Here is a 24,225-nt window from a genome sequence, read left to right as displayed (position 1 = left end):
GAGGAGGAGGCCGTGCCCAGTGGTAGAGAGGAGGAGGCCGTGCTCAGTGGTAGAGAGGAGGAGGCCGTGCCCAGTGGTAGAGAGGAGGAGGCCGTGCTCAGTGGTAGAGAGGAGGAGACCATGCCCATAGGTAGAGAGGAGGAGGCCGTGCCCAGTGGCGGGCAGGAGGTGGCTGGGCCCAGTAGAAGCCTCACAGAATGCCAGGTGCCTCCCCTCCGCCTTACCACCAATAGGCCCAGGAAGATGACAAAAACAGAGAAGGAATCACTTGCCCTCATTTGGGAAGCCAGACAAATCCTGAGTAACCCCCCCAATGCTGAAGAGGCCTATGGTACATATTTGGCCACCAGGTTGATGGAACTGGAGAAGGGACAACGCCTCCTCTGTGAGGGGATTTTTTATGAGGCCCATCAGAAGGGGTTGAGGGTTCAGCTTACTCAAACCAGCCATATTTCTGATGAAGCCCCTCCTCCTCCTCCTCCTGCCACAAGTACACCACCAGAGGCACAGCTTCCAAGGAAGGCTGCAGAGAAGCGCGGAGAGAAGGCTGCAGAGAAGCGTGGAGGGAAGGCTGCAGGGCAGCGTGGAGGGAAGGCTCCACGGAAGAGTCGGAAGTGATTGCCTGGCTTCAGTCTGGTCTGACAGAAGACGCAGATTGCGCTCCCTATTCTGTGGACTCCCCAAGATCACAATTTTGTTTTCCACTGACTTGAAGTGTGCCCGGGGGCCAAAAGGCTTCACAAATTCCAAAAGTGTCTCCAGTGTTGCCTTCCTCATTTTTGGTTTTCCAGAATAAATGGCTATTTTAAAAATAATTTACTATGTGTTTTTATTCAAAAGGGACAGTTTGTTTGTGAGTAGGCAGGTACATGTCAAAAAGACTATGGGGGTTATTTACAAAAGGCAAAATCATTTTGCAATTCAAGTGCAAACTACAAGTGCAAAGTGCACTTTAAATTGCACTGCAAGTGCACTTGTTGGAAGTGCAGTCACTGTAAATCTGAGGGGAAGATCTGAAATGAGGGGAAGCTCTGCTGATTTTATCATCCAATGATGTGCAAAGTAAAATGCAGTTGTAGTGCTAAATGAATTTGCCTTTTGAAAACAACCCCCCTATGTCTAATTAACAAGGGACACAAACCTCATTAAGGTTCATAAACAATACAAGATAATAATGTTATTGTGGTAACTTGAAACTCCAAAAAAAAAAAAAAAAATTAAAATCGCTAGATTTTTTAAATTTTTTCCCAAATTGTAAAATATATATTGTTGAAATATAAAAGTAAAAAAGATGAGTCAAATAAAAATAAAAATAGTCATGACATGAGGATAAATAGTGAAGAAAGTAGTTTGTGAGAACATAAGCAGCAAAAGAACTTCATTCTTCTAGCATTATAAAGAAGAAAAGAATGTGCTGTATTAAAAGATCACAGAATTAGCAGCGTGAGGAATGTGCTAGCTTCAATACGAAGGCTAGTTTTACCAGACCGAGCGCTTCCATCTTGTACTTGCTTCAGAGCATGCGTCAGTTTTGGTCCGTCGGACTAGCACACAGACGAATGGTTTGCATGCTAGAGAGCCGAATCCATCAGACAGATTTGAAACATGTTTCATTTCTAGGTCCGTCTGACTTTTGGGAAAAAAAAGTCAGCTAAAGCCCACACACGATCGAATTGTCCAACAGGGTCAGGTCCACCGGACCAAGTCTGCCGGAAAGTCCGCTCGTGTGTACGCGGCATAAGTGAACACAATGTACAGGAATATGGACAATGGTCGTGACATAAACACACACACACACAGGTTGAAATGGATGGACTGGTGTCTTTATTCAACCATACTAACTGTGTAAAAATATAACCAACCTGAATTTTAAGAAAAGATTGCTCCTTGTGCTGCTGCTAGCTTAAAAAACTATTTACTAAATGATGGCATAGTTTTCAAAGTAAATGTTAAAGCAGTAGTAAACCACAACAAAAATGTAAAAAGAAAATCGGACCCCCTGCAGCTTTAAGTCACAATGTACTAATATGCAATGCATACTAGTACATTATGACAGGCTTACCTGCACACATTGCCCCCCAGCTTTGTGCTTTCATGGCTCCCCACATTCTCTTCTTCACCCAGTCCTACTTCTGGATTTGCGGGCTCCGGCTGTATGAATGGCCAGGGCCGCGATGACATAACTCCCACACATGCGTGCAGGAGCCCTGGTCCCAGAATGTGCCGGTGATGCCACTGGCTGCATCCTGTGTGCAAGTTTAGGAGATAATCACTGCACCCACAGGTGAGTCTTATTATAGCCCATAGGTACAAGTTAAAAAGTGGACTTTACTTCCACTATGACATACCTAAAGCGGAACTATACTTACCTTCTCTCCAGCATTCCACTTAATGCACATTTTGCTTTTTGACTTACATTCTCTTCAAAGCTAGGGCACTCAAAATAAGATTACCCAATTTTTATGCAAAGTTATGTCATCTTTATAAAAATACTAAGCAAATCTAGCTTTTAAAGCGGAACAAAAGGGAGGGATACTCACCTTCCCAATGATCCTTTGCCAGTGCCGCCATCTTCTCCTGTGTGCCAGGTTTTGGCCATCTTCATTAGCCGGCGCAGGATGATGGCAGTCCTATGCATGCAAAGGAACTAGTCATCTCAGCACATAGGATCCTCCTGGCAACTGTAAGTTCTCTGCACATGGACATCTCAGTTTACGGTTCAGGGATCGCTGTGAGCAGGCAGGTAAGTGTGTTTTATTGCAGAAGAGACATTACGTGTCTCTTCTGAAATAAAATGCCTGCTTGTTCAGAGTGTATCCAGTGGCGTCTCCAGCTTTCATATTTAGGGGGGGCACATAGGGGGAGAGGGACAAAAGTAGGGGGGCAACTATAAAATACAATTATATATATATATATATACAGGGGGTCCCCTAGTTACAAACATCCGACTTACAAACGACTCCTACTTACAAACGGAGGGAGACAACAGGAAGTGAGAGGAAATCTACCCCTAGGAAGGGAAATTCACTCCTGTAAGAGCTATTATGGGGAAAAGGTACCTCCACTGATGCTTTATCACCAAGGCTTGTTTCCAAAACAACCCAAAATTTTCAAAATCCAATTGTCATTGGGACAGAAAGTGAGGTGAAATCTTCTGAAGAGGGGCACAGACAGCAAAACAAATGTTGCAGGGGTGATAACCCTTCCCTATGTTATCCAAAAAGCTTAAAAATAGTTTTTTTGGCTGGAGCTACACTTAAAAAATGTACCTGTTCCGACTTACAAACAGATTCAACTTAAGAACAAACCTACAGTCCCTAACTTGTTTGTAACCCGGGGACCCCCTGTATATATATATATATATATATATATATATATATATATATATATATATACATATATATATATCCTGGGGCCCTTTACTACGATCCCACAACAGCCCTTTCACATGTTCTGCAGTGAGCTCCCTTCCTACTGTATTGCCCCCCCCCCCCCCCAGGGTGGCAGAAAACAAGAGATATATGTCACCAGCATACCAAGAAAATATAAGGGTCCAAAGCAGTGGGACAACTATCAGGGTTGCAAAGGTTGTCTTGCCTCCAGGCACTGGTGTTCTACCACTGTGGGGTTCCCCAGCCTCCTCTTGCTGTCCTGCCCTTGCTTTTGACAGCACTGGTCTGGCATCTCTTAGAATTTACAGGCTGGTTCTCCTGTCCTAAGGACAGGAGAAATCAGTCTGTTTTTTCAGTAACTGAAAGTCCTGGTGGAGTCCTTCCTGCAACTCGCTCTTCTCCCTGCCAATGAGGATGCAGGGGAAAGAGCAGATCGGGCGGCCATGGTTGTGTGAGCTCTCACATTATGCAGTGTCAGCGAGCAGAGGGAGGGGGAGGAATCACCCGCAGGAGCTGACTGGGGACGCTCTCCCTCTTAGACATTGCCTTTTTGTAAAAAAAAAAAAAAAAATTAAATTGGGGGGGCACATGGTGGGGCACAGCATAATGTTGGGGGGGGGTCAGGGCCCCCTCTGGCCCCCCTAGGGACACCATTGAGTGTATCATAGCGGAATTTTAGTTCCGCTTTAAATATAACCACCTCCCCACCTCAAATATACCTTATAAAAGCTTGAAAATCATAGCTAGTGGCTACATTTATGTCAGAGTTACTTGTTTTAGGGGCAAGTATGAAAATATGACACGAGGAATATTACCAAGGAATGAATGATTGCAAACAATGTCTTTGTACCATGTATTTGTAAAAGTAATCTAGATTTATATTACATGTACTGTATTTTCTATATTCTAAAAAACTGTTCAACAGATTATTGTTAAAGGAAACCTGTCATATAAAAAATTTGGAGAATGCCATTTTGGATCCCTCCTGAAAATGGTAGTTGCCAGCTCCAGCAGACTAATGCTCTGTACACACGGTCGGACATTGATCGGACATTCCGACAACAAAATCCATGGATTTTTTCCGATGGATGTTGGCTCAAACTTGTCTTGCATACACACGGTCACACAACACAAAGTTGTCGGAAAATCTGATTGTCCTAAACACGGTGACGTAAAACACGTATGTCGGGACTATAAACGGGGCAGTAGCCAATAGCTTTCATCTCTTAATTTATTCTGAGTATGCGTGGCACTTTGTGCGTCGGATTTGTGTACACACGATCGGAATTTCCGACAACGGATTTTGTTGTCGGAAAATTTTATAGCAAGCTCTCAAACTTTGTGTGTCGGAAATTCTGATGGAAAATGTGTGATGGAGCCCCCACACGGTCGGAATTTCCGACAGCAAGGTCCTATTAGACATTTTCCGTCGGAAAATCCGACCGTGTGTACAGGGCATAATAGTTGTCACTCGTATAGTATACACTCTATAGTATTCCTCTCCTCTCCCAGGAACTACATAAGAGGCAATTTGGAAAGGGGGTGAGCGAAGGCAGAAGAGCTGGGGCAGCACAGACAGTAATCAGACAATCCCAGAAGAGGAGGGGGCTATGACATGCAAGGACAGAAGGGCTATGCTAGGGAATTAAGTCCCTGAAAAAGTCAAATTTGTAAGTAAGTTCAATACATATTGCAAGTAAATATAAATTCATTTCTGGAAAGGAAAATGGTGCATTGAAAATACTTGATTTTTCTGTGCTTTTACATGAAATTTTTTGATTTTGATAGATATCCTAAAACAACCCCAATCACAATTATTCTTCACTAAAGTAAATCTGATAAGAGAACCTAATATCATAATTTGGCCTTGTAAAGCCTGATGTAAATTTGACTGCATAAAGTGCCATAGCTAATTGCAATCCCGATCGCCCTGAAGGAATACCAAACAGTAGATCAAACTTTTCTGACACAATTTTCTATTGAATATTGTAATGAACAAACAAAATTTAAAAAAGACAATGACAAATATTAATTTATAATATGGTACACACTATTTTTGTTGGTCATGTTTTGATAAAGTTCCCTATATAATTAAAGTGGTTTTAAAGTCATAAAACTTTTTATCTTCAAGCATTTCTGCATTAACCACTTGCTTCCTGGGCACTTTAACCCCCCCTCCTGCCCACACTTTGAATGATAATTGTGCGGTCATACAACACTATACCCAAATGAAATTTTTATCATTTTTTCACACAAATAGAGCTTTTTTTTATTTTTTGCTTAACAAACAAAAAGAGATGGAAAATTTTGAAAAATAAAATCACGTTTCATAGTTTGTTATAAAATTTTGCAAACAGGTAATTTTTCTCCATCATTGATGTGCGCTGATGAGGAGGCACTGATGGGCACTGATAGGCACAGATAAGGCGGCACTGATGGGGACAGATAAGGCAGTACTGATGGGCACAGATAATTCGGCACTGATGGGCCACTGATAAGATGGCCCTGATGGGTGGCACTGATGGGTGGCACTGATGGGCACTGAAGGGCACTGATGTTACTGATAGGTACCACTAATAGATGGCACTGATGAGCACTGATAGGTGGCACTGATGGGCACTGATGGGCACTGGTAGGTGACACTGATGGGCACTGGGAGGTCATACTGATAGACAGCACTGTTGATGAGGCACTGATTGGTGATACTGATAGTTGGCACTGTGGGCACTGATAGGTGGCACTGATGGGTGGCGCTGGTGGGCACTGGTAGGTGGCGCTGGTGGGCACTGGTAGCTGGCACTGGCAGGTGGCACAGGTGGGCACAGATGAGCTGGCGGGAGCTCTCCTTGATTGGGACCGATGTCCCTCTGAGAGCCACCTGTGATCGTTTTTTTTTTCTCCTCACGCTATCAGTGTGAGGAGAAAAAACAGCCGATCACCGGCTCTGGTTACATCACATGATCAACTGTCATTGGCTGACAGCTGATCACGTGGTATGGAGTCTCATAAACTGGTTGATCACAGAGCGCGCCGCGCGCGCCCTGCAGGGGGCGCACAGGCCGCTCGGGCACAGGAGGGCGTCTATTGATGTACTCCCGGCAAAGTAGGTCAGCGCTGTAGCCGTCATTTGGCTATAGCGCGGATCTGAAGAAGTTAAGGTAAAAAATGTCCCTGTAGCACAGTAGCAGTATGGCAACCCTTTGCCTAATACTTATCTAACTTCTCACATGACCCAGTGCTGTGCCTGTCTGTAGTGGCTATCTCCTGTCTTCCTGCATTTGGCTTCTGGTGCTGTCAATCAAATCCTGTGTGTGCCGGAAATTCCGACCATGTGTAGGCTCCATCGGACATGTTCCGTCTGAATTTCCGACAAACAAAATTTGAGATCTGGATCTCAAATTTTTCGACATCAAAATCCGTTGTCGTAAATTCCGATCGTGTGTACACAATTCCGATGCACAAAATTCCACGCATGCTCGGAATCAAGCAGAAGAGCCGCACTGGCCATTGAACTTAATTTTTCTCGGCTCGTCGTACGTGTTGTACGTCACCGCATTCTTGGTGATCGGAATTTCTGACAACATTTGTGCGACCGTGTGTATGCAAGACAAATTTAAGCCAACATCCATCGGAAAAAAGAAACCATGGATTTTGTTGTAGGAATGTCCGATCGTGTGTATGTGGCATTAGACTCATTTTGATTACTGGTTATTCTAGTATAGTGACCTTGTCCTATAACTAAAACCTTAGAGGTTGTACACAAATACCAACCCTACGACCCTGCAATGTAACATTCCAATGTGTTGTGCCTCACGTAAAAGCAAGAATGGTCAGTCAGGTGTTCAAATCTATTACATCTTTGTTATCACTATGGAGACACACCCAACCTACGTAGTGTTAAATACAACTCTTGTCACATCCCTTCCTCACACTGAAGAGCTGCCAGCTGCAAGACACAGGTGAGCATCAAATCTCTGTGTAAAGCCGGGGTCACATCATATAGACACAATTGCAGCAAAAGAAGACCAAGTGATCTGTTAAGTTTGCTTCTTTTTTATCTTTGCTTTATCTTTGTTTGTTTTTCAGTTTTTTGTTTTAACTTTTAGATCAGATATGTCATTAAAACTCACTAGAAGTTAAAAATAGATAGTATATTAAATAAATCTGTAAAATTGCACCAAAATCCAATCCACATTATACTTGGATTAGAATTGCAAATGATTTGTTCTTTAACTATTTTAAAGTACAATTGTATTGCTTATGATCACATTTATAGAAAAATCACAGGGAAAACTAAAACATTTTTTTTTTTTTTAGATCCTGATCTAGCAGTAATGGAGGCTTGTACCATGTTAGCCATTGGTTAATGTGAAAAATTTGTAGTTTAAGTGATGCTCTTCATAGGCCAACTTACGTTATTAAAGATGTACGCTTTTAGGAACGCTTAGGTTCCTTGCTAAAGCCAATATATAGTTCTGAATTCAGAATTCTGATATAAAAGTCAGAAGTTTTGGGTATTATTCTATGGCAAAAGAAAGCATTCTGGAAAAATTAAATGTTTTAAACTAAAAAAAAGAAAAAAATAATAATTCTTAGTTAAACTGGAAGAAAAAGTTACTCTCACTGAGATTTCGAACATTTATCTCATAGATTTTCCATTTTTTTCAGAAATGTGAGTTATCAGAATGTCATCATTTTATGCCAGCATCCTAATTGTTTTATCTTAGAATGTAGTTATCTCTGGTTATTTCTATATTTCTATTTTAAGAGCTCATGATTCTTAGATGAAAAGTCAGCGGTAAAGGTAAATTATCTGACATTTGAAAATCAGATTTACTTTTTCTATTAGTTTCAGGGCTAATTTATTGACATTAAGAAAAAAGGTGTTTTTGAAACAATTTAGAAATTGTGAATTTAATTTATAAATTGAGTAGCAAATTGTAAATCTTAGTTTATAAATTGAGTAGCAGCTTAATGATGATTCAAAAAATGTTAACAATTGTTATTTTATTTAAATGAATAGTTTCTTCTCTATATGAAATTAAAGTAAAGAAATTACAAACATTACACTGAAGTCCAAAATGTTTGCTGAACTGGTGGAAAAACCTAATTTGGAATATAGGCATTGATTTAGAGGTAGAAAATAAAATGTTTAAAAAGGTCTTTTGTGCTGATAGACTGGACTGTATATTTTTGTTGTATTGTTCCACATATATTTTATATATTTAATTGAACTAGAGGGACAAACTGCCTACAATTTTTAAAAAAATCAATGGCTTGTGCAGGGACCTAGTTTGGAGGGAAAAAATATATTAGAATATCTCTAGAAATGTTACAATATCCTAAAGATTTGAGTTGGCTGTCAGCTCCAAACCCTTACCTGTACTTACTAGCCTCCCAAGTACAACCTATTTCCAGCTGGGACCCGGAGAACACACTTCAGCATTCAAGAATCTTAAAGTGATTGTAAAGGCTAAACTTTTTTTTTTATTGAAATAAAAAAAGATTTTTTTTTTTTTTTTTTTTCTTGCTCTGTGCAATTGTATTGCACAGAGCGGTCCCATACCCCTCCGGCACTCTCCGCTCCCCCTTAGCAAACCGTGTGCTAAGGGGTACCTGTGTGGACATGTTCTAGAGCCATATTGTGTGAGTTCATGGACACATACAGAGCCAGTAAGGCACACCCCGATCCCTCCTCACAGGGGTTTGACTGACAACAGCAGGAGTCTATGGCTGTTACTGCTGCTTGTGTCTCCACTGAAACCAGAAAGAGAAGGAGTGGTGCTAGACATGTGTAGAATGAAAAAAATTGTTTAGTTTTGATTCATTATTTACATAAATGAGTTTAGTTAAATTTGTTTAACTCGTTTAATTTTGTTTTCGGAATTTGTTTCATTTATTTGAATTTGAATCAAATCAAATTCGAATTCCATTTGAATTGCCTCCAAATTTGAAACAAATTGCATTTAAAGTGAATCCCATTCGAAATCGAATTTATTCTATTCAAAATGTGAAATTTGGAAGATGGCTATATTCTTTCTATTCCATTCTGTTCTATTGTTTTTATTTTCTATTTAATTCTATTCTTTTATTTTCTTTTCTATTCTTTTCTTTTCTAATATATTCTATCTTTTTGTATTCTATTTGAATTCAAATTTATTTTATTTGAATTTCAGAAAACGGTTATAGTGTTATATTTTTTCTTTTCTATTTCTATTGTCTATTCTATTCTATTCTATTCTATTCTATTCTTTTCTAGTCTATTTTTATATTGTATATTATATTCCTTTCTAATCCTATGTTCTATTTGAAATTGAATTTATTCTATTCAAAATTCGAATTTTGGAAGAAGGTTATATGCTTTCTATTTTATTCTATTTGTTCTATTCTATTCTATTCTATTCTTTTCTATTGTATTCAAATTTAAATTTACTCTATTTGAAATTCAAATTTCAGAAGATGGTTATATTCTTTCTATTTTATTTTATTCAATGTTTTATTCTATTCATTTCCTTTGTTTTCTATTCTATTGTGTTCTGCTCTTTTATTTTCTATTCTATTTTGTTCTGTTTTACTCTATTCTTTACTATTCTATTCTTTTATTTTCTATTATATCCCTTTATTTTATATTCTATTTTTTTCTGTTCTATTCTATTCTATTCCTTTATATTCTAGTCTATTTTTTTCTCTTCAGAAATTCTAATTCAAATTATTCAAATTTGAAAACTATTTGATTTGAAAACGATTTGAATTAGATTAGAAAACTATTGGATTTTGTTTTTGTTTCATTATATCGGATTCATTTAAATTCGTTACTATTGTAAATTGGAAATTCGGATACATCCGAATTTTAGTATAACGAAAAATCTGTCCGAATTTCAATTCATAACGAAATGAACCTCACATATCTAAGTGTTGCTACAGCTGGAACAGCGCTGGATCTGTGACAGGAGTCAGATAAGTGTTTGGGGGGGGGGGGGGGGGTGAGGAAAAGGTAAAGACATTTTCTTTTACTTCAGAACCACTTTAAATATCCATCTTAAAGGGGTTCTAAAGGTAAAAGTTTTATCACCTTAATGCATTCTATGCATTAAGGTGAAAAAACATCTGACAATACCGGCCCCCCCAGCCCCCCCATTTTACTTACCTGACCCCTCGAAAGTCCTGCGCTCACTCCCAACATCCTCTTCATCGCTCAGCCTGGCCGTTGACTGGTTACAGTGGATGGATTGAAAGCAGCGCAGCCATTGGCTCGCGCTGCTGTTGATCACATCCAATGACGCGGCCTGCCGGGGGGCGGGGCCGAGTGATACAGTGAGCGGCTATGGCCACCGGCTGTATCACGGGAGCACGCCCACAAGCACTCAACACCATGCGAGGGAGCTCGCATGAAAGTGTTGAGTCCTTGCGGGGGGAAGCCGAGACAGCCGCAGAGGGACTCCAGAAGACCAGGTTCGGGGTCACTCTGTGCAAAACGTGCTGTACAGTGGAGGTAAGTATAACATGTTGGTTAATTTCAAAAAAATAAATAAATAACTTAATCCACTTCCTTAGATTCTTCTCTATATACCAGACCCTACTCTCACCATGCACCTTATAAGGAATGTATGAAAAGGTCCAAACCCATACTGTACACTGATAAGCCCTCAAGTCTTACCCCTGCATGGTAAATGAGCTGTTGCCAGAACTATCAAAGCTTCAAGGCTTTCCACCGGTGGAAGAATTCTGGGGTTATCAATATTCATCAACTTTATGTCGCTGACCAATTTAAAACTTTCTTTTTAAAACTGAAATTCTCAATAGACAAAAATACCTTTTAATAGTACCTACAGCTAAAACATGGCTTAGGCTCAATTTGGCCTTTTCACCTCCCAGCCATTAGTAATACACCCCCCTCCTGTACAGGAGGACCTGTGGTACCTTCTTATCTGCGTCCCAGTTTAATGCACAAATCCTTAGGATGTCTGTTTAGAAGAAACGTGTTGGGGGGAGTTTGGTCTGTGACGTCTTCACACACGACTTGCGGTGATGCTGCTTGTATCTTGTGTATTGCCGATCTCTCGTTTATCAATGTGAGTGGCTTTTAGACATGTGCGATTAGTTTCATATGAATCGAAAATTCGTACGAATTTCCGGAAATTTGCACATTCGTACGAAAAGTTAACGAACCTAAAAGTTAAAAACCCAGGAAGTCAGCACAGCACAGGGATGGTGGGAGCCCCTCATAATGGGCACAGCAGTGTACACTCAGACCTGGGAACTCAGCACAGGGATGTTGGGAACCCTATGAGAATTTCTATGCTTACGAATTTTATAGGAAATCCGAGATTCCGTTACAACAGAAACGTGACTGGTGTTTTGTTCACCAATCAGAGGAAGTCAGCACAGCACAGGGATGGTGGGAACCCCTCATAATGATAAATTCATCATAACGAACAGTCGTTATTTTTACGAAAAGTTAACAAACCTAAGTGTGAGTGTGATCGCGGGTCCCACGGACTCAATGTTGGCGGGGATACCCGCGATTTTCTCACGGAGAGGAAGAAATGGGGAAATGCTGATGTAAACAAGCATTTCCCCGTTTTGCTTAGTGACACTGATTCTGATCACAGCTCCCTGTAATCGGGAGCGGTGATCAGTGTTGTGTCACACGTAAAAAATATTGCTTTTTTTTCAAAATTGTCGCTCTTTTTTGTTTATAGTGCAAAAAATAAAAACCGCAGAGGTGATCAAATACCACCAAAAGAAAGCTCTATTTGTGGGGAAAAAAGGACGCCAATTTTGTTGTTTGGGAGCCACGTCGCACGACCGCACAATTGTCAGTTAAAGCGACGCAGTGCCGAATCGCAAAAAGTGCTCTGGTCTTTAGCCAGCCAAATGGTCCAGGGCTTAAGTGGTTAATGCATCCCTCTGGTTGTTAATGCATGTAAACAATCAGACAAAAATAAAATCAAGCAATCCTCCTCTTACCCACACAACTACCCCCCCCCCCCAACTACTACCATGACAGTGCAGAAATTCATTGTGACAGAACATTCCTACTTCACCAAAAATGTGGTTTGCCTGGTTGATGGCTATCACATGAGAATCAGTTCATTAGACAAGAGATATTTTAATTCCATTTATTATTTTAGTTCATGATAATAATTTCCTAAAATGAGTAATTCTCAAATATAAATAGTGTTGTTGTGTGGAATATTTTTTTTTTTAACTTTTACAGTGGCTTTCAAAAAAAATAAAAAATACCCTGCAGGGCAATGGCATAATGTGCTAGTATGCACTGCACACCTTAGAACAAAGTCCTCCAGCACAGTGCTTTCACCGCTGGGAGGGCTTCCATCCTCACCTGGTCTTCCTTCCGGGTTTGCGGGCTCTGGCTTTACGAGTGCCCGGGACCGCAATGATCCCAACGTACCTTCCCAAATGCACCATCCGATGGACAATATGTTGTGGTGTAGCGCAATGCCAATAATGCTGCATGCACAATTATTGGTCTGTTGAAATGCTTTAGGCAGACCTTTCAATGCAAAAATGTGTGAATCCAGCCTATTAGAGTGCCAGATCCAAGGTTTCGATAAGAGACACCACACCACAAAAGAAACTCATTTCACAGGGCATCCTCTTAAAACTCAAAATTTTGGATTGCCACTAAATTTCAGTTCTGGTGACAATGGACAACAGGACAAATAGAGAGCTTGGATCTCTGCAGACAGCAGTCATTAACCCTTCCCTACTCTTTCTAAATTAAAAAAAAAAAAAAAAAGTTTTGGCTTTAGTTACAATTTAAATAATCTAGCTGTTCTCCTCAACAGGATTTGGTAGCAGTTACAGACTGGAAAGGGGAAGGGGTAGTAGATTTTTCTTCAAACATTGCATACAAAATGTAATGCTACAAACTCAGATAAGTGGGATTCATGCAGATATGTCCTTCTTATTCATTGGTTTTCATGGATCGTTTTACAAGTTGCTGTATTTTCCTGATCTTTATTTAATGTAACAGTACATAATAACATGAGCGGTATCTGTTCAAATCTTTATCAGATGTAGCATTACATAGTAATGTTGCTTTGGAACTGAGAATTTCTTCTATTATAAACCAGGAGAGGGTATTCAATGTATTCCTTATCTCACTAAGTACTTTGTCCACAGGCAGCTGATATCGGCAAGAACCAGGATGGAGTGTCCGACCAAATGGATAGCATCCCTTCTCTTCATTGGTATGTTCCAATCATTCCATCCTTATAACAGAATGTCCAAAAATTCCTGAAGGGATAGGAACAGTCCAGTAATAGATCAGGAGACATACAGTATCTCTTATGGAGTCAATGGAAGGATGGGGAATCTTTGCAATGGATACCAAAATCTCTACCTGGAAATACTTCTCAGAATCCCACACACACACACACTTGAATCTTTGAGTTGCTGCACTTAAAGCTCAACTTTGGGCACCTGCATTTTTGGACACCAATATGTTTGAAAGCCAAGGGTGTTTATGCACTAGATGTTTGGTTTGATGAAAACTCTCATTTCATCTTCGTTTTTCGCTGCCCCTAGAAAGTACAGCTGTATTGGTGTTGTGCTTCCATTTCCCTCTCTGCACTTTTCAATTCACAAAGCACAGTGTGGGATGATGCTGTGGCCGGTCAGCAGCAAGAAACACAATCTGTGACAGGGAGCGTGGAACTGTAAAATGCTGAAGACTTTGCTGGAGACTGTGGGCTCCATTCACAGAATGAACGCGCATGAGATATTTAGGTGTTAGGACACATTTTGTCTAAATATCTCTTGCAATCCTGAAACTGTCAATTCACTAGACCGTATTTACCGAAAAACGATGCAGTATTTACCGAAAAACGATGCAGTATTTACCGAAAAACGATGCAGTATTTACCGAAAAACTATGAAAACGCTTGGTAAATACTACATTGCCAGGCATTAAAATCCTTTCACAGGAGGAAACAAATAATTAAATGCATGCGTAAATCAAGTAGTGGTCCAGGCATGCAGTATTTGTGGAATGTGCACCCGTTGTTAAGGAGCAGGCGGCGGCCGCATCCTTAACGTCCAATGAGTCATTAGCTAACTAAAAAAAATACTTGCCGGCAATAAAAAAATCTGAAAAAAAATACAGCATGGGGCCCCCCCGCCCCAATGCATACCAGGCCCTTTGAGTCTGGTATGGATTTTGAATGGAACCCCGCACCAAAATTAAAAAAACATAATGGCGTGGGGTCCCCCGCCCCTTAGTTATTTAAGAACTACCGAATGGTGGAGCTTGAGGACAGCGGAAGCCTTCGCCACCAGTGGACCTTTTTTTTTTTTTTTTGGGTCGGCATTGGTGGTGGGCTGTGTAATTGATGATGGATCCACACCAGGAGACATTTATTTTTTAAATAAAGGACTTGTCAAAAACGAATCTCTTTTTTTACACTACACATTTTTTTTGGGCGAATGACCAGGGGTACTATGTACCCTTACTCATTCACATAGAGGAGGGGTTGGGATCTGCGGGCCCCCCTTGTAAAAGGGGGCTTTCAGATTCCGATAAGCCCCATTCCAGCAGACCCCCACAACCACCGGCCAGGGTTGTGGGGAAGAGGCCCTTGTCCCCATCAACGTGGGGACAAGATGTTTTGGGCATGTGGCCTGGTGTGGTTCGGGGGGGGGCACTTGCTCTTCCCCTCCATTTCCTGACCTACCAGGCTGCATGCTCAGATAAGAGTCTGTGTGGATTTTGGGGGGCCCCAGTGCCTTTTTTATTACATTTTGGCATGGATTTCCCCTCAAAATCCATACCAGACCCGAAGGGCCTGGTATGCTCCACCGCGTTTTTTTTCCCATTTTTTTAATATTGTCTGCAATTTTTTTCTTTAGATTCAGCTACCAGCGGGAAACCCCGCTGACAGCTGATGGCTCATCGGTTGTCAAGGACATGGTGGCTGCCTGGTCCTTAACAACTGGTACACATTGCACAAATACCGCATGCCTGGACCACTACTTAATTTCCGCATGCATTTAATTATTTATTTCCTTCTGTGAGTGGATTTTAACACCTATCCATATGGTATTTACCAAGCGTTTTCAGTGCTTTTCGGTAAATACCGCACAAACGGTCTAGTGAATCGACAGTTTCAGGTTCGCATGAGATATTTAGGCAAAATGTGTCCTGACACCTAAATATCTCATGTGATTTCATTTTGTGAATGGAGCCCACAGTCAGGTGACCACATTATTATAGGACAAAGGGGGAGATTTACTAAAACTGGTGCACTCTGGATCTGGTACAGCTGTGCATGGTAGCTAATCAGCTTCTTACTTCAGCTTTTTCAATTAAGCTTTCACAATAAAACCTGGAAGCTGATTGGTTTATATGCAGAGATGCACCAGATTTTGCACCATGCAGTTTTAGTAAATAACCCCCATAGTGTCAGGTGACCATCTTATTATAGGATATACTGTCACTCGGCTTCCATATTATAGGACACAGTGTCAGGTGATAGTGTTGTTATAGGACATAGTGGCAGGTGACCAGCTTATTATAGGACATACTGGCAGTTGACTATCTTATTATAGGACACAGTGTCAGGTGACCATGTTTTTATAGGACGTAGCTCGCATATTACACGACATACTGTCCGGTAGTTTCCCTTAGCAATACAAATGGCTCCTTTGTGCAAACCCATCTTTCTGGTTTTTCTGACAAATAGTTGGTATTCTAAGACATGTGAGAAAACCAGCCACAGACTCATTTGTTTTCTATATTGTTCACATTTTTAGACAAGGAATGTTGCTTTGCCTGTGGCTATTGTGAGTTTAATTATTGTTTTTGTTTTTAATTTCAGGGCTTTTAGTGACTTTATCTTCTGCTGCCAATGCCACAGTAAGTTCTATCTGTTTCCAAACTTGCATTTCCGGTAGATATTTTAGGCGAACACGTAACAAGGGAACATGTAATAATAAGAAACAAAAACATACAAAATGACAAGACAAAATTAAAAAAAAAAATAAGACAGAGAACTGAGTACTGATCCGTGCGCAATGTGTGAACATTGTATTGAAATAATGATTGGGATAGACAAGAATCCAAAGAAATATTTGCTACAAATTGCACTGCGTTTAAGGATAATTCCACCCAAAATGTTTATTTCAGTGTTTGGGTAGAATAGATAATGGAGAGTTTAGTAACCTGACAGTTTCTTAAATCTTTCAAGGACTTTATTGGTGAGATCTCTGCATGAAGTTCTAGGGTCTGCACACCTGTTGTGCTCATTATGAGGAGCTTCCAAGTAGCCCAGGACTGACTCAGTACATAAGGCTCAACTTAAAGTGACTGTAAACCTCAGTCATGAAATCTGAGCAAAGCACATATATCTGTAGTGTTTACTTATCTCTCTCTAAAGCTCGTAGTGTCGTTTTTCTCTGGTGCTTCTTTCCTCTGTTATCAGCATGAGTCACTTTTGAGAAGTTTTCCCATATGAGATAACATTTGTTTCGGGGAGGGAGCTCAGCAGACAGCTTGTCTATTCACAACACAGTTCTTCTGATGTGTGAAAGGGAGTGTGTTCCTTTCCTCCAATCAGCTCTCACACACTGTAACTGTAGCTTCTCCACCCCCTCCTCTGTGATACTAATAGACGGAGAAGGATTTTTTTTACACTTTTTTATGTAGGAGGATTTGTTTAATCTCTGTGTATCATCTGTGGCTGTTCACTTCACTGGATATATGTGAGGATTTACAACCTCTTTAACTAAAATATTACTTTTGCGCAGACTGAGGGTGTAAAATGAATGCAAAGCTCACTAGGGGCCTATGCTGCCATTCTTGTACAGTTCTGTTGCTCCCCAAGGCAAGCCACTTCCCCACCTAATTTATCATTTAATACTGGGTCAACATTTTGGGGTCTATTCACACCAACCTGATCTGCTGTGGTGCGTAAAAATGTACGCATGTTAACTTGCGTTGCATTAGTACAGGCCAAACCAAAACCAGACCAAAATTTGTGCACAACATTTCGAGCAACACTGACGTTTGCGCATTGCCCTGCGTTGCACTGGTACTGCAATGCATGTCCATTGTTAAGGTGCTTTGCTTCACACCAAAGAACAACAGTGGGTCATAGACATTTCATTGCATTTGTGCAGCGCTACCCCAGCAGGAGCCACTTGGTAGATTGGGTTCTCTGTTCTTTTGCTTCAACTCTGTGAACAACCTCAGGCCCTCTGACACACCTGGTTAAACACAAGTTGAATGCAAACCTTTATAGGAATACCAGGATACATTGCACCTAGCTGTTCAGTACCAGAAAATAAACACCAGACTGGTTAATGGTAAATTAACTCAGTATATTGTAATGGGTTGAGGTAAATTGCATTATGTACATAAATGAGAAAGTGGGTCAACTACAGTCCACTAAACAATATGATCATTAGGCTATGGTAGCAAGTTAGGTCAAAGTGAAGACAGAATGCTTAATCTGCATGCTTGTTCTGGGTCAGTGAATCAGAAGGTATGGAAGCTGCAGGATCAGCATGACAACCAGGCAACTAGCATTAAAAAAAAGAGGTCAGCGATGGCATTCCACATATCTCTCTCTCAGTACAAGTTTCCTTTAATGTTTCTAGTTGTTTGGAAAGGATGTGGCTGGAGGCATCTTAGTTCTGTCACATGTTGAATGTATAGCTTTGAAGCAGTCTGTAGGCAGGTGCCCTTATGTTATAGTCTGTGTGGTGTATTCAAAAGTTATATATGCCTGGTAATTCATGGGTTAATATGCTGTGTTGTCGGCCCTTAAGGTCACTGATGCTTTCTGTAGTGGGGATATATATATACAGTATATACAGTGTATATATATTTATATATATTGATAGGGGGGTGAGCCAGTTGTTGCTGGTCATAGGAGTGGAAAGGACCATACACATGGAGATGTAGTATTTCACTGAAAGTAGTGTAACCCCTCAGTGGGACCCTGAAATGGGATACTATGGAAGTTAAGCTACCGTACTTACTGAATGGAAACAAATGCAAACTAAAAGTATGAGCACCAGAGCACAGCCCAAATACAGCACTTGTTGGAAGGGGAATTAAAGTTGCACTATGATTGGAGGCTGTACCATATTGCATAACTTTATTGAATCTACCAAAGACTGTATGACAAATAATCCTCAGTTAAGTTAATTGCCTGTTCTGAATTACTCTAGTAAGAGTGAGAGTATGCACTACAGTGAATGGGATTGGGGAATGGAGTGTAAACCTTTATGTACCTTGAGGGAAGATGATGGAGAACAAGAAGTAAGGGAAGGAGGAGTAGCCAGCCTGAGAGAAGAGGCTGCATGGTCTACTCCTCTAAGCAGATGGTTCTCTACATTAGGGCCCACTGCATAACAGAACCCTCCTATGGACTGAGCTTGGACCATGGGCGTACAGGCCTTGAGAAGTATACAGGGGTGGTGGCTGGTAATGAAGGTTTCATTGGAGGTAGTGGATTGGTAGCTGTATGGTTTACCCTTCAAAGCAGTAAGTCCTATACATTAGGGCCCCCTACCTAATGAATCCCTCCCATATACTGAGCCTGGACCATGGGTGTGCAAGGCCTCGCAAAGTATACAACAGCTTCCCTCCATGGCTATGGGCTAAAGCAAGTGTAAAGTGTAATGTGTGTAAAAGAGCTTGTGGAAGAAAATCAATGTTCAATGCTATTTCCCTCAATAGTTTCTGTAGTCAGTACCAAGCCAGGTGGCATTGGCAAGTGAAAATATGTTATTCTTCTGGTGTTGGGCCCTTTGTGATGATTTTGCCTCCAGCCACAAGGGGCCATGACTCACAGTTTCCCCGTGCTGCCAGCAAGCAAGCATGTCTCCTGTGTTCTGTCTCCAGATGTCAGGCACCAGAACACAAGGAATGTACATGAGCTTATAGCTTATTAATGATTATTATTATTTTTTTAATTAATGATTCTGTATACCTATATAAAACAAAAGGAATATCTGTTATAAACATAGTAGCTACAGTATAACATACTATACAGAATATGAGGAATATTTGTATCTTCAGGATATCTGCATTTATACATTTAAATAGAATAATACCTCAATGCTGTGAATTCTGTGTGAATATTATTTTTTAAATAACTAACTAGCTGGCATATTTTAATATTATTGTCTGTATTTATTCCAATAGTGTCCGTCTGGTCCTCTCAATGGTAAGTCTATTTTTACCAGCTATTTGTGGTAGCTTGCATTACATATTTGCAGATAGTTCTTTATGTTAAATATTTTTTTTTTCTACAGAAACAGTCATATGCACTAATATAACAGGGTAAGTTTAATCACTTCTAATTACCTTATTATCATGGTACAGACATAGGAAAATTTAATTAAACTGTCTAACACTCATGTATTTTTTGTTTAGCTGTTTAAATTGCCTCCAATACCTTCACACTTAAAAAAAAATGTAATATCACACCAGGTGTTGGCATTGGTTTTATTTTGTTAGAACTTATACAGTTTGCCTTAGTCAATAAAAAGTCTTAGTAAAGCCAAAACATTTTTGTTAGTTTTTGATAGAGTTTAGAAGATAATTAGCTTCCAAAATGGCACCTGGCCTCCCATGTCTTGACACTCCTTTATTTTCTCTTACAGCGACATCAGTGTCAACAATTGCTCCTTCCAGCAGTATGCTTGTTCCAATGTGAGTATCTTCATTTACATGTAATATTATTGGTCATATCCATGAATTGTGAAGGCTTCTTATCATGGGACATTGACATACCAATATAGAGAGACATATCATGGTTAAAGTTCACTTCTTTTTTATGCCTCTATTTAGAGCTCAGTATTGGCAGCACTTCCTGATAACATCCTGGCCAACCTGTCCACCTGCTACACCAATGATACTATAGAGTCCCTGGACCCTGTATACTTGTCTTTGTTTTTATCCAAGCTGGACATGAACAAAACCAATATCACATTTGGAAGCCTAAACAGCCAGGTAAGTAACAGTTTATTTTGGTGTATTTAGCTGAACTTCCCGTCCAGATTTTGTTAAGTGTTAAAGAGGAAGTAAACCCTGATGAGTTTTACTTCCTCTTTGTTTCCCTGCAAAGGTAAAGCATAATGGGCTACTATGCATCGCATAGTAGCCCATTATGTGTCACTTACCTGACACAGGAGCCTGCGATGCCACCGGTGTCCCCTTTTCTATGAAGCGTCCATCTTCCTTCCAGGTATCGCGGCTCCGGCACTGTGATTAGCCAGAGCCGCGATGATGTCACTCCAGCGCTGGAGCTGCCACTATTGGCACGATCGCCGTTAGAAACGGCATGCTCAGTGCACCTGCGTGCCATTGTCTACGGCACATGCGCCATAGACATCGGTGCCTGTCTTTTGCAAATATCTCCTAAACCGTGTAGGTTTAGGAGATATTTCTTGCACCTACAGGTAAGCCTTAATATAGGCTTACCTGTAGGTAAAAGTGGTAAGTAAGGGTTTACAACCACTTCAATAAATTTGGAGAATATTTATAAAGGTGGACACTGAAAAAAGCAACTGGGTTTGCCAACCTGACTCATGTTCGGGTGAGGACTTGAGAGTTAGAATTTGGTTATGTGTTCTTAGGGGGAGGATCAGAGTTTATTTGAGCTTTCCTAGAATTTTCTGCTAATCATGTGACAAATGCCAACATTAGGTCATGTGACCCTAATCAGAAGATTCCTGCATGAAGATTTACATTTTGACCTAAATGTGCATGTATTTAACATCTTACACAGTGGTTATTTCAAAATAAATTTAATGAATCAGGTTTTTTTTTAAAAAGTCTCTACCAGGGGCCCAATAAATATTAAGACAGTGCTAGGACCTGCCACTGTCTGAGGATAGGTAGACAACACACAGGTTTTGCACTAATGCAGAGTGCTAAGCTCCAGAGTATCGTTACTGAGTGGAGAAAACTGGCTCGTCAATGTTCTCCGGGTTTTGTTATCCCCGATCCGTTTCTTAAACTTGAAGGCATCAAAGCTTGCGGTGGAACAAAACTTTTGGTGGGACAAGGCTTCTGGTGGGACAAAGCCTTCAATCATGTGCCCAGGTCTTATTAGAGACCTGCAGGCTATGTGGGTGTACAGGTGTGCACACCTGTTATAAGCAAGGACCTGGGCATAATTCAAAGCTCCCATTATTTGACAAGTTTACTTTTTGAAACAGGTGTGAGCTGCTGCCAGGAGACCAAGATGTTCTAGTTGAGAAACTGTACTCTATGTTGGAGAGCCTGGGGGACTGACAGTGTGTCTGGGAAACTGAGGAAGCCAGTACAGTTAGGCAAGCCCAGGGGACTGAGGGAATCTGTAGATCTCAGGGAGTGAGAGAGCCTTGGGTGCCAGAAGATCCCCTATCTAGGGGCCATGAGCGAGTGTGTGCAGCAAGGACCTTAACTAAAATCTGAGTGAGCCAGGAGAGCCAGAGAGCCTGGACTGAAAAATCCCGACAAGAGCAAAGGTGTTGCTGAAGAGTAAGTCAGTTGGCTGGGTATTTTTTTGTTACCTGTTTTTGCTTATAACTCCTTGTAAAGCTAAAATCCCTGCAAGAATAACCTGCTGTAAAGACTCTTGCTTTTTAAAAAAAGACCCTGCTTTTTAAAAAAAAATAAAAGTGGACCAGCAAGCCACGGTTTGGGCTGACTCACTAAAAACGCTCATGAGTACTGAGTTAAACATCCACCATATAACGATATCTACTAGTTCTTGGCATTATTCTAATATCCATTGTTAGATAAAATCATAAGTTAAAAATGCAAAAGCGGCCCATTGCAACTGTGGCCTGGAAGCTTAGAATGGAACTCGAAGCTAGAGACCGAGCTCCCAAGATCCTCAGGTAAGGGGTGCAGGCTGCCAAGAAGCCCATCTGAGGCAGTACATGCATGAAATCAAGAAGGCGCTACTCTCCCAACAAGCCACCCTAGTATAGGCATTAAAATGGCTTCAGCCTGTGTGTCTCTGCCAAAGGCAGGGTAATTGTAATTGTCCTTATGATTAAGCCCAGGTGGGTGGGGCAAAATGTGTCAGGGGTGTGGCCTTTGGCAGAAACTTACAGGCTGAAGCCGTTTTGATTCTTGTACTATGGTGGCTGGTTGGGAGAGCTGCACCTTTATGATTTCATGTTTTTGCAACAGCTTCAAAACATCCAAAGTAGTCAATGGTATGTGCATGGAAAGAATCTCCTAAAAAGTTATTTTTTGAAGCGTGATAGTGTAAAATAGATGGCAGAGGTGATACTCACAACTAACCCATAGTTCTGTCTCAGTGGAACAGGTAATGAGAGAAATATGGGGAGCAGGGGTTTGCATCGAAGTAAAGGGAGTCATACACTTGGGCGGGCATACGCATGTATATATTATGTGTTTATATATCTATCTCGTTATATATCTGAGTGAGCCTCCTCCTTACATCAGGGTCTCCAGAGAGCCCCCCCTGTCTGCAGCAATTATAACAAAATGTAATCATTGTCCTGACGTTCACTTCTATACCAATCTGCCAGGCAATGTAATTGCTGAGAACCGTAGCATAAGGATTACTCTGCCTGAGCACGAAAATCAGTAAATAGTCCCAGCGGAGTAATCATTGTGCAACGATTCGCAGCAATTACATTGCCTGGCAGATTGGTATAGAAGTGGATGTCGGGACAATGATTACATTTTTTTATAATTGCTGCAGACATGGAAGGGGGGCTCTCTGTCGGAACTGCTGAATATAGAAAATAACTTGTGCCTAATAATATTAACTAGTCATGTTCCTCCCCCGGCCACCAGCTGAGCAGATGGAGCCCGGAGCCAATCCTAGGTAAGAGACTCAGGGCTATGGGCCCCAGATTCAGGGCTATAGCTCCAGTAGCCACCCCTTAGCGACGCCACTGATGGGGAGCTTCCATTGCTGACCTCTTGAAAATGCTAGCTACCTTCAATATTTTCTGAGTCAAAGACCCATTACTAAGTCATTGCCTCTTAAACTGTAAGTAAACCCCCCTATCGTTTTCAGCCAAGGAAGCTGCCCATCTTTGCCTCTGTTTAATCTACAACTGCCATGATGCTGCACATGTGATCAGTTATGACACCAGCAATTTGATGGCTTGACAGTTTGGTTAAGAGTACAACCAATGGGAGTGTTACATTTCCGGCATGTGCCGGAAATTAAACTGTTTTATGGATGGGTTTACTTCCGCTTTAACAAGCATGTGGATTAGGTAAGTCAGAAGCATTGAACTTCATACATCTTCTGGGTCATTGATTTAACATAAATGAAGTTGTCAGCATAACCACTAACGAGAAGTCAGCAATGGCAGCATGTTTCTTTTGTGAAAGGTTTCCAGTGAAGTGAAACCTGCACTTTACCTATTCAGAGTTTAACGCAGGTTTGCTTTAACCTTACCACCTTCAAAAACATGCACATCGGTATTTCACTGCTCTGGTGTTCTGTTCAGCATGGGGAGTCAAAAGAAGTACCAGGTACTTTGGTGTGTTCTAGGGGAATGTGACTAAGCCATCGAATAGGTCATGTTCAATCAGTGCTGTCACTCTGAGAGTCCACAACCCTGTGTAAGGTTTGACGTCAGCAACTTAAAGTTTACACAGGGCTTTACTTTTTTCCTGATGGCTAATCATAGCGAAAGCAATGCAAGTATAAGCATCTGGGGAGAGGGCTTTAAAGTACATCTCTCCTATTGTTTTGCCTGCATGGGAAAAGTACAGATTCACTTTTAGGCCTGGTTCAGGTTCACACCTATGCATTTTTCAGTGCATTTTCAGTTTTGCAGAAACTAGGGTTGCACCAATACCGATACTAATATC

General features: G+C 40.9%; 1 protein-coding gene across 2 annotated transcripts in view; it reads left to right on the top strand.

Moving 5' to 3' along the window:
* Positions 1-7,248: 7,248 nt before the first annotated feature.
* The window catches only part of MSLN (mesothelin), a 105,708-nt gene continuing 88,731 nt past the window's right edge, over positions 7,249-24,225 (top strand). The window contains exons 1-7 of one of the 2 annotated variants that reach the window (XM_073636437.1): positions 7,249-7,351; positions 13,542-13,609; positions 16,235-16,272; positions 19,570-19,591; positions 19,680-19,707; positions 20,031-20,079; positions 20,218-20,379. In XM_073636437.1, the coding sequence (XP_073492538.1) occupies positions 7,263-7,351; positions 13,542-13,609; positions 16,235-16,272; positions 19,570-19,591; positions 19,680-19,707; positions 20,031-20,079; positions 20,218-20,379 (456 nt within the window). In that variant the 5' untranslated portion in view covers positions 7,249-7,262. Of the gene's footprint in view, positions 7,352-7,384; positions 7,429-13,541; positions 13,610-16,234; positions 16,273-19,569; positions 19,592-19,679; positions 19,708-20,030; positions 20,080-20,217; positions 20,380-24,225 lie in introns of those variants that run through there. The other variant, XM_073636438.1, reaches the window with a different exon arrangement.

This window comes from Aquarana catesbeiana, linkage group LG06, assembly GCF_042186555.1.
Source record: "Aquarana catesbeiana isolate 2022-GZ linkage group LG06, ASM4218655v1, whole genome shotgun sequence".
Taxonomy (NCBI): domain Eukaryota; kingdom Metazoa; phylum Chordata; class Amphibia; order Anura; family Ranidae; genus Aquarana; species Aquarana catesbeiana.
This window is presented reverse-complemented; position numbering and strand designations above follow the sequence as displayed.